This window comes from Muntiacus reevesi, chromosome X (assembly GCF_963930625.1).
Source record: "Muntiacus reevesi chromosome X, mMunRee1.1, whole genome shotgun sequence".
In the NCBI taxonomy this organism is placed as follows: domain Eukaryota; kingdom Metazoa; phylum Chordata; class Mammalia; order Artiodactyla; family Cervidae; genus Muntiacus; species Muntiacus reevesi.
The window spans coordinates 31,639,827-31,659,087 of record NC_089271.1 but is presented as its reverse complement, the minus strand read 5'-3'; the positions used below and the strand labels follow the sequence as shown (position 1 = coordinate 31,659,087).

At 36.7% G+C, this 19,261-nt stretch overlaps 1 protein-coding gene across 2 annotated transcripts in view; it reads left to right on the top strand.

Annotated features, from left to right (window-relative positions):
• The window catches only part of DMD (dystrophin), a 2,163,935-nt gene that overhangs the window by 520,388 nt on the left and 1,624,286 nt on the right, over window positions 1-19,261 (top strand). The window contains exons 8-9 of one of the 2 annotated variants that reach the window (XM_065915495.1): window positions 13,163-13,344; window positions 14,572-14,703. In XM_065915495.1, the coding sequence (XP_065771567.1) occupies window positions 13,163-13,344; window positions 14,572-14,703 (314 nt within the window). The remainder of the gene's footprint in view (window positions 1-13,162; window positions 13,345-14,571; window positions 14,704-19,261) is intronic. The other variant, XM_065915496.1, reaches the window with a different exon arrangement.

Genomic DNA, 19,261 nt, shown 5'->3' with positions numbered 1-19,261 from the left:
GAACTAAAATGAACTTGAATGGGTGAATTTAACTCAGATGACCATTATATCTACTACTGTGTGCAAGAATCCCTTAGAAGAAATGGAGTAGCCATCATACTCAATGAAAGAGTCCGAAATGTAGTACTTGGATGCAGTCTCAAAAACAACAGAATGATCTCTGTTCGTTTCCAAGGCAAACCGTTCAATATCACAATAATCCAAGTCTATGCCCTGACTAGTAATGCTGAAGAAGCTGAAGTTTAACGGTTCTATGAAGACCTACAAGACCTTCTAGAACTAACACCCAAAAAGATGTCCTTTTCATTATAGGGGACTGGAATGCAAAAGTAGGAAGTCAAGAGCTATCTGGATTAACAGGAAAATTTGGTGTTGGAGTACAAACAAAGCAGGACAAAGGCTAACAGTGTTTTGCCAAGAGAACGCACTGGTCATAGCAAACACTCTCTTCCAAAAACATAAGAGAAGACTCTATACAAGGACATCACCAGATGGTCAATACCAAAATCAGATTGATTACATTCTTTGAAGCCAAAGATGGAGAAGCTCTATACAGTCATCAAAAAGAAGACTGGGAGCTGACTGTGGCTCAGATCATGAACTCCTTATTGCAAAATTCAGACTTAAATTGAAGAGAGTAGGGAAAACCACCAGACCATTCAGGTATAACCTAAATCAAATCCCTTAAGATTGTAAAGTGGAAGTGACAAATAGATTCAAGGGATTAGATCTGATAGAGTGCGTGAAGAACTATGGACAGAGGTTCTTGACATTGTATAGGAGACAGGGATCAAGATCATCCCCGAGAAGGAGAAATGCAAAAAGGCAAAATGGTTATCTCAGGAGGCCTTACAAATAGCTGAGAAAAGAAGAGAAGCTAAAGGCAAAGGAGAAAAAGAAAGATATACCCATGTGAATGCAGAGTTCCAAAGAATAGCAAGGAGAGGTAAGAAAGTCTTCCTCAGTGATCAGTGCAAAGAAATATAGGAAAACAATAGAATGGGAAAGACTGGAGATCTCTTCAAGAAAATTAGAAACACCAAGGGATTATTTCATGCAAAAATGGGCACAATAAAGGACAGAAATAGTATGGACCTAACAGAAGCAGAAGATATTAAGAGGTGGCAAGAATACACAGAAGAACTATACAAAAAAATCTTCATGACCCAGATAACCACAATAGTGTGATTCCTCACCTAGGGCCAGACATCCTGGGATGCGAAGTCAAGTGTGCCTTAGGAAACATCACTGCAAACAAAGCTAGTGGAGGTGATGGAATTTCAGGTGAGCTATTTCAAATCCTAAAAGATGATGCTGTGAAAGTGCTGCACTCAATATGCCAGCAAATTTGGAAAACTCATCAGTGGCCACAGGACTGGAAAAGGTCAGTTTTCATTCTAATCCCAAAGAAAGGCAATGCCAAAAATGTTCAAACTACTGCACAATTGCCCTCATTTCACACACTAGCAAAGTAATGCTCAAAATTCTCCAAGCCAGGCTTCAACAGTACGTGAACTGTGAACTTCCAAATGTTCAAGCTGGGTTTATAAAAGTCAGAGGAACCAGATATCAAAAAAGCAAGAGAATTCCAGAGAAACATCTACTTCTGCTTTATTGACTATGCCAAAGCCTTTGACTTTGTGGATCACAACAAACTGTGGAAAATTCTTCAAGAGATGGGAACACCAGACCACCTTTCCTTCCTCCTGAGAAATCTGTATACAGGTCAAGAAGCAACAGTTAGAACTGGACATGGAACAGACTGGTTCCAAATCAGTAAAGGAGTACATCAAGGCTGTATGTTGTCACCGTGCTTATTTAACTTATATGCAGAGTACATCATCCAAAATGCCAGACTGGATGAAGCACAAGCTGGAATCAAGATTGCTGGGAGAAATATCAATAACCTCAGATATGCAGATGACATCACCCTTATGGCAGAAAGTGAAGAAGAACTAAGGGGCCTCTTGATGAAAGTGAAAGAGGAGAGTGAGAAAGTTGGCTGAAAACTCAACATTCAGAAAAATAAGATCATGGCATCCGGTCTAATCACTTCATGTCAAATAGATGGGGAAACAATGGAAAATGTGAGACACTTTATTTTGTGGGGCTCCAAAATCACTGCAGACGGTGATTGCAGCCATGAAATTAAAAGACCCTTGCTCCTTGGAAGAAAAGCTATGACCATCCTAGACAGCATATTGAAAAGCAGAGACATTACTTTGCCAACAAAAGTCCGTCTAGTCAAAGCTATGATTTTTCCAGTAGTCATGTTTTGATGTGACAGCTAGATTGTAAAGAAAGCTGAGCACTGAAGAATTGATGCTTTTGAACTGTGGTATTGGAGAAGGCTCTTGGGAGTCCCTTGGACTGCAAGGAGATCCAATCAGTCTAGTACAAAGTACAAAGTGAAGTCGCTCCTTCTTATCTAACTCTTGCGATCCCATGGACTGTAGCCTACCAGACTCCTCTGTCCATGGAGTTTTCCAGCGGGAGTACTGGAGTGGGTTGCCATTTCCTTCTCCAGGGGGATCTTCCCAACCTAGGGATTGAACCTGTGTCTCCCACATTGCAGGGAGATGCCTTACCATCTGAGCTACCAGGGAAGTCTGTAAGTGAAAGTGAAAGTCAGTCGCTCAGTTGTGCACAACTCTTTGCAACCATGTGGACTGTGCAATTCTCCAGACAGTCCATGGAATTCTCCAGGTCAGAATACTGGAGTGGGTAGCCACTTCTCCAGGGGATCTTCCCAACCCCAGAATCGAACCCAGGTCTCTGGCATTACAGGCAGTTTCTTTACAAGTCAAACCACTAGGGAAGCCCACCCAGTGTATACTGAAGGAAATCAGTCCTGAATATTCATTGGAAGGACTGATGCTGAAGCTGAAACTCCAATACTTTGGCCACCTGATGCTAAGAACTGACTCGCATAGAAAAGACCTTGATGCTGGGAAAGAATGAAGGTGGGAGGAAAAGTGGACAACAGAGGATGAGATGGTTGGATGGCATCACTGACTCGATGGACATGAGTTTGCATAAGCCCCAGGAATTGGTGATGGACAGGGAAGCCTGGTGTGCTGCAGTCCATGGAGTCACAAAGAGTCAGACACAACTGAGCAACTGAACTGATCTGAACTGAACTGTTAAGCCATGGGCAAGTTGAACTGAGCCACAGTAGGAGGATTTATGCCGTGGAGATTGGGGAACACTGCGGTCAGGGATTTTGTTGTTACTGTGCTTGTATTTTCTTTGTTGGTTTTTGTTTGTTTTGAAAATGAGTTTACCAGCATACCAAAGTTGTTTGTTTGCGATCTGCTTTATCTTTCAAGTGGGAGTTAGAAAAGTCTCTGTGTAGGCTGAGGAAGAATTGAGGATTAATAGAAAAGGAAAACTACATTAGAGAATCTTGCCTTTATTGCAATGGGAGCCCATTAATTGTAAGAAGAGGAAAGAACAAGTGGGTGGGCATAGGTCTCAGTATCTGTGATTAGTGCTAGGAAGACAGGAGTTTTTTCTGAGAGTTAAAATCCAAACACTGTATATAGGATCGTAGAAAATAACTTAGTGCTCTCTTACTAGTTATGGTGGTCCTTTATTCCTCCTTATACCTCCATTTATGTTGTATTTTTCAACACACACATATAATTCTATTCAGTATTCAAAATTATAGTCTCTTTGATAACAGATTACCTCCTATTATTGTCTTAATATGTGCTTATTATATGGTTTCTGATGCTTATTCACTTTGGCACCTGTATCTTTCTCCATCATTTTTCACATGATTATCTTCACTTTTATTAAATTCTAAGTTGTTTTTTCGTGTTAAAAGTTATGTTAAAAGCTACTTATCATCCATGCATATTATTGTGTGTATAATTGGGAACCCCTGATTACATAGGTGGAATTTAAAAGCTCATACTCAAATGAAATTTTATTTTTACTGTAAAAGCTGAATGTGTCTCTGTAATTTGAAAATACATGAAAGTTTGCCCCTTATTTATTTGTTTCTTCGGCATGTTTCTGCTAGTGCTTAGGGACAACACAAGTGCATGCCGTTTGGCCACTGGGCCCAGTTTTCAGTTAGAAAACTACAAAACTGGGGATTAGTTCAAGAACACCTCTTCTGTCATCAGTTATCTTGCCGTTTGTTTGTGATGGTGTCTTACTAAACACTGTGCCCCTTCTGATGCTGCATATGGTCCCTGGTGCTGCCATGATGGCATCCATCATATTCATCATGATGCAGACCTCACTCCCCCATAATAAATGTTTTCTGTCTGAGAGTTTCACCTCCATGTTGATTGTCTCAGCTTGTCCCATAATCCAGCAGTTTCTACCCTAGGAGTTAGGTGATGGAACCATTTTAATTATCAAAATGATTTATTCTCAAGTGAGTTGATGGTCATGTATTACACATGGTAAGCATGCCACAAACATTTGGTGAATGTATCAAGTCAGGCAAACTCCAAAATTATAATTATGTTCCAACTCAAACATGTCACAACAAATAGTGGTTAAAGTGCTCTGTACACTCATTTCTCTCTCAGACATCATCACTAGACATTTGTGCAATGATATGACTCATTTTACAGATAGAAACTGGGAAAAATGAGTAATTAGCTCAGTGCCACCATCTCTTCCTTGTAAGGGGCAGCACCATAATTTGATTAAAAAATTATCCACTTCATATCAAAGAGCTTAGCCTGTTGGATAATTTTTTTATAATATTTTGCAAAAGATTGATCTTATATATGATTTCTGCCTTAAGCTTGTTATCATTGAGGAACTTGCCTTGGAACTGCCCTTACACCATCAGATATATTTGTAAATCCCAAATTATAGCAGAAAACATGATAATAACCAATGAAATTTATGTCAAGTGAAATAAGCCTCTTCATTCTGGCCTCATTATTTATCAAGTATCATTTCTCACAATGTAGAGAACAAGGGGGTAAAAATAGAATATTTTGTGTTAATAAAGTTACTATGTGGGTTTCTTTATGAAACCTGTTGTACTTTTTCTAGCAGTAGGGAAAAAAGAAGTCAGTTTGGTCAGATCAGAAGCAAAGCACAGGATCAGCAGGTGACAATTAAGGAAGCAGAGTTAAATGTCACTGAGCCAAAATAGTTCCTTCTCAAATGGAAACTCCAATAGTTCTTCCCACAATAGGCATGTAGAGAGAATTGTAAGAAAGTACAAATGTTTTTCCATCAATAGTCTCCTACACTGATTAACTTCCATTTGTTAGGTCAAGCTATTTTCCATTCTCCTGATTTTAGTGGATATGTCCTGAAAAATTGTTCTAAGGTTTTCAATGCTCAGGGTTATTTTTTAAAATGTGTGTGTATGTATGTATGTATGTGTGTGTGTGTGTGTGTGTATGTGTGTATTTGAATGGGGTACAAACTCAGTGAGTAGATGGAAGAGGAAGTAGTTTTGGAAATATGTTGCTTATGAAATAGAAAATTTAAAAGATAATTTGCACTTTGATTAGCTGCACATAGAAAACATTTGGTATTTGGTTAAAAAAACATTCAATGTAAAGATGGTTTGTTTGAAACTTATTACATCAGGATTGATGGGGAATTTTCATTTAATTGACCTTTACCCACAAGCTTTTGTATATTTGTTTCTAGGCACTTTCAGAATGTTTGGTCTTAACACTACAGAGTCCCCACTCTTATTTAATTCCTCCCAAAAGCCTAGCAAAGGTAGTGCATTTGTGGAAGGCCTTTTTAAAAATACACAATGAAGTAACAAGAACTAAGGGTTAGGGGTAAATTGGCAGGTGGTAAATTGAGGATTTTGAGATAATTTATTTTTAATTGTGCTTCCCCGTTAGAGTCAAAGAACCATGAGGCCAGATCTCTGGGCCTATTTATTTACCATTATATCCTCAAAGACCAGAATATATATCTATATATTCAAAAACTAGGCTGGTACAAAGTAGTAACTCATTAACTATTTGTTTTCAGTGTCTCATGTTGTCACTTCCATACTTTTCAGAATCAGTAACATCATTTCCAGTTACCATTATTTATTGGATTGAATACATAGTTCATATTTGCATAGGTATCTTTAGCATTGTTTGGTTAATGAGCAGAAAGCTGAACTAGTGTGGAGGGTATCTGAAGTCTCCTGTAAGCCACCCGATTTTTGCTTTAGTTTTTCCCTGTTAGACCCTAAGTAAGCATTATGTATCTTAAGCACTGTATTCTACTTGTACCAAACTACATTCATAGTTTTCTGCTAGCTGTACCGTAAGCATCTTAAAAGGAATAATTGGATGTTTAAATGATAAAAGTGTTTAGTGTTTCTCATGTATAAATTAAAGCCTATACTTTTATCATTAATTTTATTATGAAACTGAATCATCTTCATCAATACAAATTACTTTCATTACTATATTTTATAGCCCTTTAATGAGAAAGATTGTTATTAGATGATAAAAGCAACTTGAATCATTGAGTGAAATGCTAAAACTATGGAACAACTTAATTAAAGGGTACTTAATTTAGTGAGGGAAGAATGTATTGTAGAATTTCAAAGAATTTAACCAGAGGGGACCTGTGTGAGTTATTTTCTTACTGGAATGCTGCATATCCTCTGTGTAAAGTGACTTGTGAATGGAAGATGCATGTGTGTAGAATGTAGTGCTGGATGAAAAATACTAAAACTGAAAATAACAGTCTAACACTTTAATTAATTACTCCATTGCTATGGTATCACCTACAATTTATTCTAGTGCTTAGAGATCAGATGACAATATGACAGTATTTCTTTCTTTATAGACCTCATGTATAAACCTCCTTTGCTTTCATCAATAAGTTCTTCAGAATTTCGCATCTGTGCATTTGGTTATTTAGCAAACACAGAATTTTTATTGTGTTTAAAAGCATGCATTCACATTTTCATTTTTAGAGCTATCTGACCATGCTTTCTTGGGTACTTACTGCAAGTTTCTTCTTCCCTGTTCACCCATCACCCTTCTCTTACAGTAGATTTATTGATTGTTTTGTTCCTAATACAACTCTAATACTTTGGCCACCTCATGCAAAGAGTTGACTCATTGGAAAAGACCCTGATGCTGGGAGGGCTTGGGGGCAGGAGGAGAAGGGGACGACAGAGGATGAGATGGCTGGATGGCATCACCGACTCGATGGGCATGAGTTTGAGTAGACTCTGGGAGTTGGTGATGGACAGGGAGGCCTGGCATGCTGCGATTCATGGGGTCACAAAGAGCCAGACACAACTGAGCGACTGAACTGAACTGAACTGAGTACAACTTCAGTGGGAAATGATCCACATTTATTCAGATCATTTATTCTGATCTGATAAAAGATAACCATGATCTTTTTAAACTTTTAATATAACTTTTAAAAGGTTGACCAAACTTTGTGAGTTCACATTTATAAATCTGTTACCTTTGAAATCCTGCTTCTTTCCGATTACACATGATGTGCATTATAACCCAGTATTTCAATTCCTGCCTTTTTCCTGGCAGAAAACTCACCTGAGAGTTAGACAGTGGAGGCTCTTGTTTAGATTTCCCAGAGGTGTTTCAAGGTTGTGCCTGGCAGCTGGCTAATCAGACTTTCTGGAGGTTGGTTGCCCAAGATAAGATTCTCCAGGCCATTATACTGGAGTGGGTAGCCATTCCCTTCTCCAAGGGATCTTCCCAAGCCAGGGATCGAACCCAAGTCTCCCACATTGCAAGTGGATTCCTTACCAACTGAGCCACCAGGAAAGCCCAAGAATACTGGAGTGGGTAGCCTATCCCTTCTCCAGCAGATCTTCCCGATCCAGTAATTGAACTGGGGTCTCCTGCATTGCAGGCGGATTCTTTATCAGCTGAGCTACCAGGCAAGCACAAAGAACAGTTCTGTGTTGAAAACACCAGTGTCCTACCAAACTCATTCTCATTGACTTCTTGGAGAAGTACTTCTTGGGGCATACTAAAAGAAAACATTGTACACCTTTGATTTTATTGTCTCTTTGATCTTTACAGATACTTGTATTATAGAATATAGTGTCTGATTATAAAATTAGTGAGTGTAGAATAGTGTGGAAGATATAGATAGGATGAAGGAGAAAAAGTAAATTATTTTAAATTCCACAACCATACCCATTTCACTAATGTCTTAAAGTATGTTCTCCTAACTTTTTCCACAAATTGTTATATTCTACATAAATTGTGCTTCATTCTGTTTCACTATTACCTTATTAAGAATATATTTTCACATATTATCAAATATTCTTCAAAAGCAGCATTTTGAATGGCTTTGTGATATTCATAAGTAATTATGCACTTGATCATTTCTAATTCTAATTTTCTACTAAGCAATTTGAGATGGTTTACATTTCTTTTCTTTTTTGTGTGATAAATCTTTTCTAATTGTAAATGGAGCTTAACTTTCACATTGTTTACATAAAACTTCATGTAGAAATCTAATTATTTTCTTATGGTGGATTCCTAAAAGGAAAATTACTAGATCATTGAATATGATTGTTTTTAGACATAGCAAAATATTTTTCATTGATGCTACTGCCAGATTGATTGTTACCCTTTTGTCATTCTTTGATAATTTGATAGACAGTGTAGTATAATTAAACACCTTCATGTTTATTTAATTTGCATTTCTTTGATTGCCACTGAAGTTGCATTTTTAATATGTATTTACTCTTGTTATACCTCACTTATTAGAAGTAGAAATGACTAATTCCATGGAGAGTGTAGGTAATGTTTGATAATGGAATCACATGGATCACCAGGTCATGATTTAGATAATGACTTTGAGAGTCTCAGTTTTCAAATCCACTGAGATCACATTCTCTGAAAAAAATGAAGGTGTAAGGTACTGAAAATTATGATACACTGACTGAGTTCTAACTTGGACTTGATCTAGCTTTTGAACTTGCCATCAAACCCCTGTGGACTTCAATTTCTTTGAAAAATAGAGAATTTCCCTAAGTGATTTTTTTCCATTATAGTCCTCAGTATCAAATCTGATGACTGTAGAAATACTCATCAGAATCAAAGTTACAGTTCATAAATAATTTTCTGGCATATTAAGAGCTCAACATTTCCATTCTGAAATGGCTTCAAAGATTGGATTAAAAATGATTAAGCATTTATGGCAATGAATCCATTATATAGTAGGGTTTTAGATAGCTTTCATATAATTTTAAGTTCTTATTTTGGGGGTTTACCCACTTCTTTACATTTTAATGTCTTGTAATAATAATAATAAAAAGTTGCATCCCATCATTCTCACTTTCTTTAAATCCTTAGATTTGAGGGGAAACCCAGAGTTCAGGAGATTGTGGACATTCAGACTAGGGATTAGGTTGAGGACACTCTTAGAAGCATGATTGGTTGCTCAGGTGAGACCACCATTAACTGGTTTGTGTTCACAATTTGTTCATTTTGGAGCAACTGCACTTCTGATTGGCCCCTCAGAAGGGAGGGGTTGATGTTGGTTGGCCTGGGGAAGCATGATCAAGACTCTGTAGGCAGGTAATTGTTAATTGATTAAATGAGTTTGAAACTTGTATTGGTAGCTATGTGTTGCTATAGCTACAGAACAAGCAGTTTCCTCCTCCATTTCATTTTCAGTTTATTAATCTTTGTGCCCTCAAGGCTTAGGACAGGATCTTGTATACAGGGATCTGCAAAGACTGTGGAGTAAATGAATTGAAATTGAATACAGTTATTTTGGCTCTTAGAATTTCTATCACACATTCCCTTGTTTTCATAACACAGCCTATTTTAGTTCCATAACACCTCCTGTCTGGATTGGGTCTCAGCCTTCTACTTGATGCTAGTTTTGTTTTTTTTCTCCTTCTTTCTATTCTGTACTTAATGGTTTTACTTTACAAAAATTTCAATGATGTCACAATCTGGATCAAAAGTAGTTGCTCACTCTTCAACCTATTGAACTAAGGCCAAGTGACTACTTTGCCTTGATGATCCCTTAGGGTTTTACATGCAGGCTTCCCATTTTGTCCTATTAAGCTCAATTACATGGCTAAAACACTCATAGTCACTCTTACCGGGGCCTGTCTAATGTGTCTCTGTGCTCAGTCACACAGTCGTGTCTGACTCTTTGCAACCCTTTGGATGGTGACCTGCCAGGCTCCTTGGTCCATCGGATTCTCCAGGCAAGAATACTGGAGTGGGTTGCCATGTCCTACTTCAGGGGATCTTCCCGACCCAGGGATCGAACCCATGTCTCCTGTGTCTCCTGCATTGCAGGTGGATTCTTTACCCACTGAGCCACCAGGCAAGCCCAATCTGTTTCTACTTCAACACTTTTGCTCATGCTTTTCTACACTGGAGGAGTACATTCTACAGTGGAGGAATACGTTGCTCCATTTCCAGCTAATTAAATCCTATACAAATTTATTTAAGTTTTCTTTTCATAAAGAATTATCTGATCTTCCAGTAAGGCATGCTTTCTTCCTTTTTCTGAACTTATTAAAGCACTGGTTGTGCCAGTAAGTGGAACACATTTTAAATTCTATTTACATTGTACTGTAATATACTTTTCTTCTTACTTATTTTATTATTCCAAATTGTAAGCAGCATTCAGGCATTCTAACCTCCTGGATAATCTACTAAAATATTTAAAGTATAATACATCTTTAGTAAATATATTTGGAAGGAATTCAACCGATTTTAGAATATCTGTATCCCTTTCTATAAAAAAAGAAATACTGAGTTCTAGCTACTGGTGCAACTGAATCCTGGATAGCTTCAGAGGTAGGATGGTAATAAATTGGGGTAAAAACATCAATAGTTTGGTCAAATTGTGATTGTAGTAAGTAATATTTATGAATATTCACATTCATCCAAAAGATGTCTTATGTAGATAACACGTGCTACAATTTTTGACGTTTGCTTGGAGCAGTAGAAATAATGCTTAATCTATTTTTACCTTTATTTCTTGTGATCACAGTGTGTATTTGAGGCCAGTTATACACATTCACATGTCTAATATAGCAGTAAATAGACATGGACCTTTTTATTTACATAGACAGTCTTTTAAAATTCAGTGCCTTTTCACAGCATGGTTTTATTTAATGCACTAAAAAATAAACTGAATTCTAAATTTTGCTCATTAAAGATAAACTTGACTAGTTACTAGTGAGAAGGGAGAAAACATTCTAGAGTTTCAGAAACATATGGTATAAAGTATAATATCTACCATACAATGAACACTTGAAAAACAATTATGAAATGAAAGGGAGATTGTAGAATTTCAAAGCTAAGCTACTAATTTTTTTTTTAGAAAGGCAGAACTTATACACACAGTATTCTCTAGTTCTTTCCTAAAAATATTTGCAAAAAATTATCTTCACCATCCATTGGCTAATAATTAAATTATAATAGGGAGCAGAGACCAGGTATTTTATAGCTTTGTACTTCTGAAGTGTTAGTCACTTTATCACATCCGACTCTTTGCAACCCCATGGACTATGGCCCACCAGGCTCCTCTATCCATGGAATTCTCCAGGCAAGAATATTGGAGTGGATTAGCCATTTCTTTCTCCAGGGGAACCTGCCAACCTATGGATTGAACCCTGATCTCCTGCCTTATAAGTAGATTCTTTACCATCTAAGTCACCAGAGAAGCCCTTTGTACCTCTAAGCCTGATGCGTTTAAGTGTCCAATAAGTATCTTCTGAAAACAAGTAAGCAAAACAGTGATGCAGAAGATAATACAAGAGTGTGTTTCTGTGTCATTTTTTATGACCCTTGTTATTCTAAGTATGGCCTTCAAGCCAACAGCTTCAGCATCACCTGGGAGCTTGTTGGAAATGCAGGGCCTCAGGCTCCCCCTGTGACCTGCTGAATCTGAGTTTTAAAAAGATCCCCAGGTGATTCATATGCACATTAAAAATTAAGAAGCGCAGTGTTACACAATGGATAGAAGCAGACCAAGGAACATTAGCTAGCTTTTCCCTCCTCCTTAACTCTTTTGAAAAATACTTTAAAAATAGTTGTTCTGGTTAATCATGTTCCTGTAACTAGTGGAGGAATTTGACTGAGTGACCTGCTCAACCTCCTTTTATGCTTTTGGACTTGAAATTTGACTTTTGGCTTTTTAACTTAGAACACCTGATCGGAATATACATATTTAACTTAAAACAGATCTTTTCATGCTAGCTGAGCTAGGATAAATTTATGGCAAGAGAAATGCCTGGCACATTGCTGCTAAGTTGTCTTGGCCTCCTGCCAGGATTTATGTTTTAACACTTCTGGGATTAATGATACACTTCACATAAAGGATTATTTTTACATTTTGGTTCCCTGGAATGAGCACAGTGGGTAAATTGTAATGCCAAGAAGCAAAAGAAGCTTTTGAAGGAGCTGCCACTTATTGTATGTGTTATTATGAATTATTATTGACTTTAAACACTGGGTTTCTTTCATTCCCTAGATGTGGCAAAGGACATAATGTCAGATCAACTTTATGTGAAGAACTTTTAAATTTATCTCTAACATCTGAGAAGGAAAGCGACATCTGACTTTAACAGATGTACCATAATGTAAACAAATATTTTTAATATACTTAAGGAATATTACAAATCGTTGTGCATATGGTATATAGTTGTTTTATTTTATTTTGATTGTAGAAATACATGGCTCATTTCAACACAGAGACATTATTTTGCTCTTTACATGCTTAATCACCAGCAAAAATTTGATTAGGAGGTACGAGCTTTCTTTACTGGAAGCCAGGGCATTAAGCTCTTTGGTGTAATTGTTTAATTACCAGTGCACCATTTTAATTGACATGCTGTTATAACTTTCCATGGTAAGGAAGACGCAGTGTTTTATTTTTGTTTCTTATCTAATGAAAACCACTCTCTCAGATGGGCTGGTTTGGCAATTTGACTTTAAAAAAGTATTGCGGAATGAAGCTTTTATGTGAACAAGGAAAAGAAATTAACTTTAGTGTGCATCTCATTGGTCTGCCAAATTGGAAGTACATTTTAAGCCTGATTATCATGTTCTAATTAGTCTCTGGAGGACATTCATGGACAATCAAGTGCTCATTAATCCATCTTCTTCCTGTAACATCGATTTGTTCATCCCCTTTTGGAGACTCAGACATGGAAACCCAAAATTGATATGTGGTGTTGATGTGCTTACAGATGTTGCCACCACTTATCCAGATAAGAAGTCCATCTTAATGTACGTCACATCTCTCTTCCAAGTTTTGCCTCAACAAGTGAGCCTCGAAGCCATCCAGGAGGTGGAAATGTTGCCAAGGCCATCAAAAGTTACAAGGGAAGAACATTTTCAACTACATCATCAAATGCACTACTCTCAACAGGTAAAGGATGGAAGAGATAGCTAATACCCTGTTTTATATGGATTTTTAGTTATCATACACACATGTCTATATTATCTATGGATAGATACACATATATATATGTAGCATAGTATGTGTGTATATGTATATATATTCACACATCATATATGTGCAAAAGTATATATACAGCTCAGCTTAGAGTGTGTGTGTGTATATGTGTATGTGTGTCTTTGGAGAGAGACAATGAGAGAGAGGACTCTATGAACTTAAATTTTACCTGATTCATGTTATTTTCAAGACACGTTTTTAAAATGCTCTGCTATTGGTAAGCACCATTTATATGAATTTGGTACACAGAATAGATTGCATTTCCATTATGTAAAATGACAGAAGATTAAAGATAGAGTTATATACATATTAGACTTTCCATCAGCTAGAGCACAAAGCAGGGAACCAGACCAAGAGCAAAGGCAAATATTCTGTTTAATAATATTTTCTTACTTTTAGCGGCAACTTGCTGATGTATTAACAAATTTTGAATACTCAAAGTAACATTTTTGGTAAGATGAAATTAGTTTAAAATAATTTAAGGAAAATTTAAATGAGAATACATATGGTAAAGACTTCTGTGATATTATTGTATAGAATCCAGTGGGATTCTTCTATTACATGTCTTGTTCTTCTTCCCAAGAAGCATATTTAGGGTGTTTTGTCTTGTTGTTGTTGTTGTTGTTTTTTTTTTTCATTATTTGACACAACGATGAAAAAGCCATTAGCGAAATTTCTGCTGAAGGCATGGAAAACTCTCAGGCCTCATTTTCTCACTCTACTGAGCTAATTCTATATTTAGCTTATGAAAGCTCCAGTCCTTTCCAGGGTATTGACATGATAAATTCTGGTTTTGTTTACTTTGGGTTCAGAGAAAATTGCTTCGGGATGCATGTTTTCGCCAGATGGCAAGGACGCATCCTGCATTGGTGCTGGAGGTGTGTCCGTATGGACTCTATGATGAAACCCTACCCTGCCCTCTTCTCTGACTCCCTGCCTTCTGACACGACACTGAACACACCGCAGTGCTTGGAGTGTACCAGTTTTGAATATCACTTACATGTGTTTAGGATTGCACTTTTCAGCTCACTGTTTCCGTTTGCTATTTGTTTTTCTAGTGTATTGGAAAGCAGTTCCTTGCAGGGTTACTTATGTTGTCTCCTCCTCCTCTCTGTCCTCCTTCCCCAAACCCTTCTGCAGATCACTGTCAGTCTAGCACAGGGCTATGAACGAACTCCTTCCTCTCCTCAGCCTCGCTTCAAGAGCTATGCCTACACACAGGCTGCTTATGTCTCCACCTCTGACCCCACACGGAGCCCATTTCCTTCACAGGTCTGTCAACATTTACTCTCTGTTCTCCAAACCAAAGAACTTCTTCATCCAAGATAACCCAACATGGTTTTTTGTGTCTGTTTGAATTTTGCAGTGCCTTTTTTTTGCTTTCCCCCTTCTTCATCCAGAGCCATTTCATGGTTCTCAGTTGTATTAGATACTTGACATGATGCTGTTTTTGCTGTTGAGAACTCTCTAGGTTTAACCATATGTTGATTCTTCATGACTGATGATTCTCAAAATAGTGATTTCTACTCTCATTGTATGATTACCTGTAAGTTTAGCTTTTATGAAGGTTACAATGGTTATACCAAAACATAAAGCTCATTAAAAAGAGCTCATTTATTAGAATGAGAAAATGCATATAATTTGCTAGTCACATTACTTGGGTAGATTTTTCTAGATATCTGATTCCTAAGGGAAATGTATTCTCTATATAGACACCCTTATTATATATTCACTCTCTCTATATATGTATTTGTATTCTATTTAAGAAAAATATAGCTGCAAGCTTCTTCATATATTTTAATTTGGCTAATTTAAACTTGATATCAGGCTCTGTAGTATTTATACAAGAAAGTCACACTCAAACCAGGTCAGATTCTATGCACCATTCAATATTTTCCATGTGAAAAATCTTCTCAGTGGAGTTTTCCTTCATTATTGCAATGTTGTAGAAAACCAAAAAATATAGGAAGCTATAGCCTCTACATGTTAGAGCATGGAAATGAAGTGTGCTAGAATTGCTGGATTTGCCAAAACTTCCTTTTAAAAGAAAATATCATATATTTTGCTTAGAAGAACAATTTGAAAAGTTCTTGCAGAAGTGACTTTTGTAAATACAGCACTGTGAATGGGGATTTAGAAATTATTATCTTGATCTCATTGGAGAAAAGCGTACCTTTTTGGAGACTCATCAGTTTTGTTAAGATAGTGGTTGTATTTAATTTGTGATTTATTTGGAGCAGTTAATTGATGCGTGAGGTTGAAAGTTTTTTAACACTGAAAGATTTCCCCAAGGGACCATATTTCAGGGCACCCCATTGCCCTTTATCCTTGGCTGGTTTTCTTGCCAAGTTGAACAAAGGAGATGAGTGAGAGTGTTTATGTGACTCAGCCTCATCTTCAATTAGATTCCCATCCACATTTTCACAAAGGTCAATTGTATATTCTTGAACAAAATAACTTCATCAGTTTCTTCATTATCAGTAAATAAAAAGAATTCTGCCACACATTACTGAGTGTTAACTATATGCTATGTGTATACATCATATGAACTAGCAAAATCCTTATAATGACTCTCTGAGTTGAGAGGTACTATTGTTTTTTTATCTCCATTTGAAGTACATCCACCCTTTCCTTTCTTCTCTTCTTGCACCCTCCTGACTCTCCCTGACTCTTTAGGCTTTTTTTTGTTTTTTTAATCACCATACTCCAAAAGAAAATTCCAAGCCTTAAAAAATAGGTGTCGTTCCTCCTAAAATAAAGACATGTAAGGCAAGACAAAGAGGGAAGTATTTTCCCCCTTATTTTCAGGTTATTGGGCTGCCTTTTCCAGAAGATTTTCTCCAGTGCTTACTCTGACAGTACATTTTTACCTCATTACCATCTCATTAAGGCATTGCTCAGGTATGACTCCTTAATGAAGTAATTATAAATGGACTTAATTTTGCTAGATGGTATTTGTTCACTCTCCCTTTGTCTAAATATTACAAAATATGTAATATATCATAAAATATTCAACAGTTCACTTATCTGTTTTAACAGAAGCCACTGAAATAAACCTATTGTTATCCTTTAGAAAAGAAGAAACATGAATCAGTTGAGGAATGATATATTCTGCCTATTTTTAAAGGAACCACAGCAGGAGATGGTGCTACATGTAGTTAGGTTTGAGAAGTTTTTGTCTTATTTACTGAGAAAATTTTTCTGAAGAATTTCTCAGAGGGGCTGAGCCTGCACCTGCCCCCTACAGGTTGTATCTGATCCACTTCAAATGACAGGCCAGATTGGATTCCATCAGAGGGTTTCATTCAAGTGTTTACCTGGTGGTCTATAAGGATTAAGTTTTCTGTAACGGAAGAGAGAGCCATGTGGTGACTGTTCTCTATGGGAAACATAAAATGCGTAAATTATCTTAAAAGTTTCCAATATCTTAGAAACATTAATTATCCCCTTCTGTCCCAACTTAGAAAATCTGATTTATAGTTATTGCAGTTTGTGAATGTTTTTAGGTGAAGCAGTCTTACCTGTCTCAGGATTTCTGCCTATAAATCAGTTTTTCTCATAATTTACCAAGAAGAAATAGGATCTGATGTGAACCCCAACTTTTCCTTCATTGTATCACTTAGCTGCCACTCACTCTTGAGTGGAGGACATCGTTTTTATAGTTACACTGAATTTCTATTATTATGACTTTGATCATACCTCTCATTCTATCATAATCTAATATCCAAAATCCCCAATATCTTTTTTCGCTTTTCATTTCTCTCTTCCTCCAGGCACCTCACACTAGCCAAAACTCCTGTAGGTATATACCTCCTCTCTCCAGACACACCACTCCATTTTATCTTGTTAATGTACTATTTTATGACTCTTTCACTGATCATTTTTTTGGAGTCTATGCTTTATATATTCATTTGTTTATTCAACAAATAATTATACTTCATCACCAAGTCCAGTGTCTTTTTCTCACCTCTCAGGTTTTGTACTGTCATTGAAATACTTTTCTTATAGCCTGTAGACTTAGCAGCTTCTTCTCCATCTCTAACTGTCCTGTGTCTCTTTCCTTATGTGGCTTCTACTCATTTTTCAGCTCCCTTAGTATAGGTGTCTGGTGTGAGGTCCTTTGGCCTGCTTTTGTGTATACATCGTCTCTTGTCAGTGTGCTTTAGTCTCCTGACTTGGAGCTGTCTGCCCCCATGATCATTGTATCTATGTTCTCACTCCTTCCAGTTTCTCTTGATTTACAGCCTCATTTCCAACTCTTTGATATGTATCTATATCTTGATGTCCACTGATTTCTCCAAACTCTGATATCCTGAAGTGGACCTTGATTCATTGCTCACAGACCTCTTTGTTGTCCTTTTGGTTATGTAAATGAAGATGTTATTCAGCAGTTCTTGAGACTTAAATATGTGACATGCTCTCTTGTGTGTAGTGATCGGATATTCAGTAAGGAGACATGTATTGTCAATTCTTTCTTCATATATTTCTTTATTAAGTTATGTCTCCTCGGCATTCCCCTCGGTATAAGTGCCCTCTGATTCAGGCTCACTGCATGTCTGCTAGGTTACAGAAATAGCTTTGCAATCAATATCACTCTTTTTAGCTTAGTCCCCTCTAAATCAGATTAGATTTTCTTATTAACAGCTTTAATAATACCATTCACAAAACTTTCTTCACTTCCTTTTGCCTTTGTGACAATTCCATTCTCCTAAATTTCATCAATAAGTTCCATGATCTATTAACAATTGATATTTTCATGCTTGTTTCACACTAATCTATTTTATGTTTTCTTTACTCCAACCAAATTAAATCACTTTTTCTCCTGCATAGTGTGAAGCAATTTTGTGTCTTAGCTTTTATGGTTCTCTCAGCCTAGAATGACTTATATCTCCTTTTCAAATTAGCCAGTTTAATCCAAATTTCAAGACCTAACCAATAAGTGGCAGGGCCTGGATTCAAGTTCAGATTTATCTAACACCAGGTTCATGTTAATTATACTGCCACTGAATTTTCTCTATTATTATTCTCACACGTCGAATAGTATTCATTCGTGTCATATTTTACACTTATATATTAATCACCTATGTAGCAGGTATTATTATAGGACCAAATGATGCATAATTAAACAAATATACAAAATAACTCCTGCCTTGATGGAGGGCATGTGCTCATGGGCGAGTCATAATGTGAGCAAGATAAACTGTATAAGTAGAATAACATTTCAAATAAAATGAAAGTAATATGTAGTAAGTAAAATATAGTAGAAAGTACAATAGTAAATGCTAAAAGTAAAAATATAAAAGGACAGTGGAATATGCACATGGTGGAAAAATGTTAAAATTTCAGTGTGTAGTCAGAGGATTCACTAAGAAAGTAAATATTGAGTAAAGACTGGAAAGAGGTATGGGTGCCTTTGGGAAGATAAACACATGAGGACAAAACAGAGATAATACAAAATTCCTGAGTCATGGGAATATTTGTAGTATTCAAGGAAAGGCATGGGTTAGGGGCACATTGGTGGAGACATAGTAATGGACCAGATCACATAGGGCCTGATAAGTCATAGTAAAGGTTTTTATTACCATTGAGGTAGAAAGCTATTGGAGGAGTGACATAAACTCATGATTTTCATCTTGGTTGCTCTGTGGAGAGGAGACTTAGAAGAATAAGGATGGAAGCAAGGAGACTAGTTCGACTGCTGTAGCAGTAATCCAGGCAAGAAACTTTTTTTTTTCTTTCTTTCTCCCCGATATTTTTTTGTGGTCAAATACAAATAACATAAAAGTGACCATGTTAACCATTTTTAAGTGTGCAATTCAGTGGTTTTGAA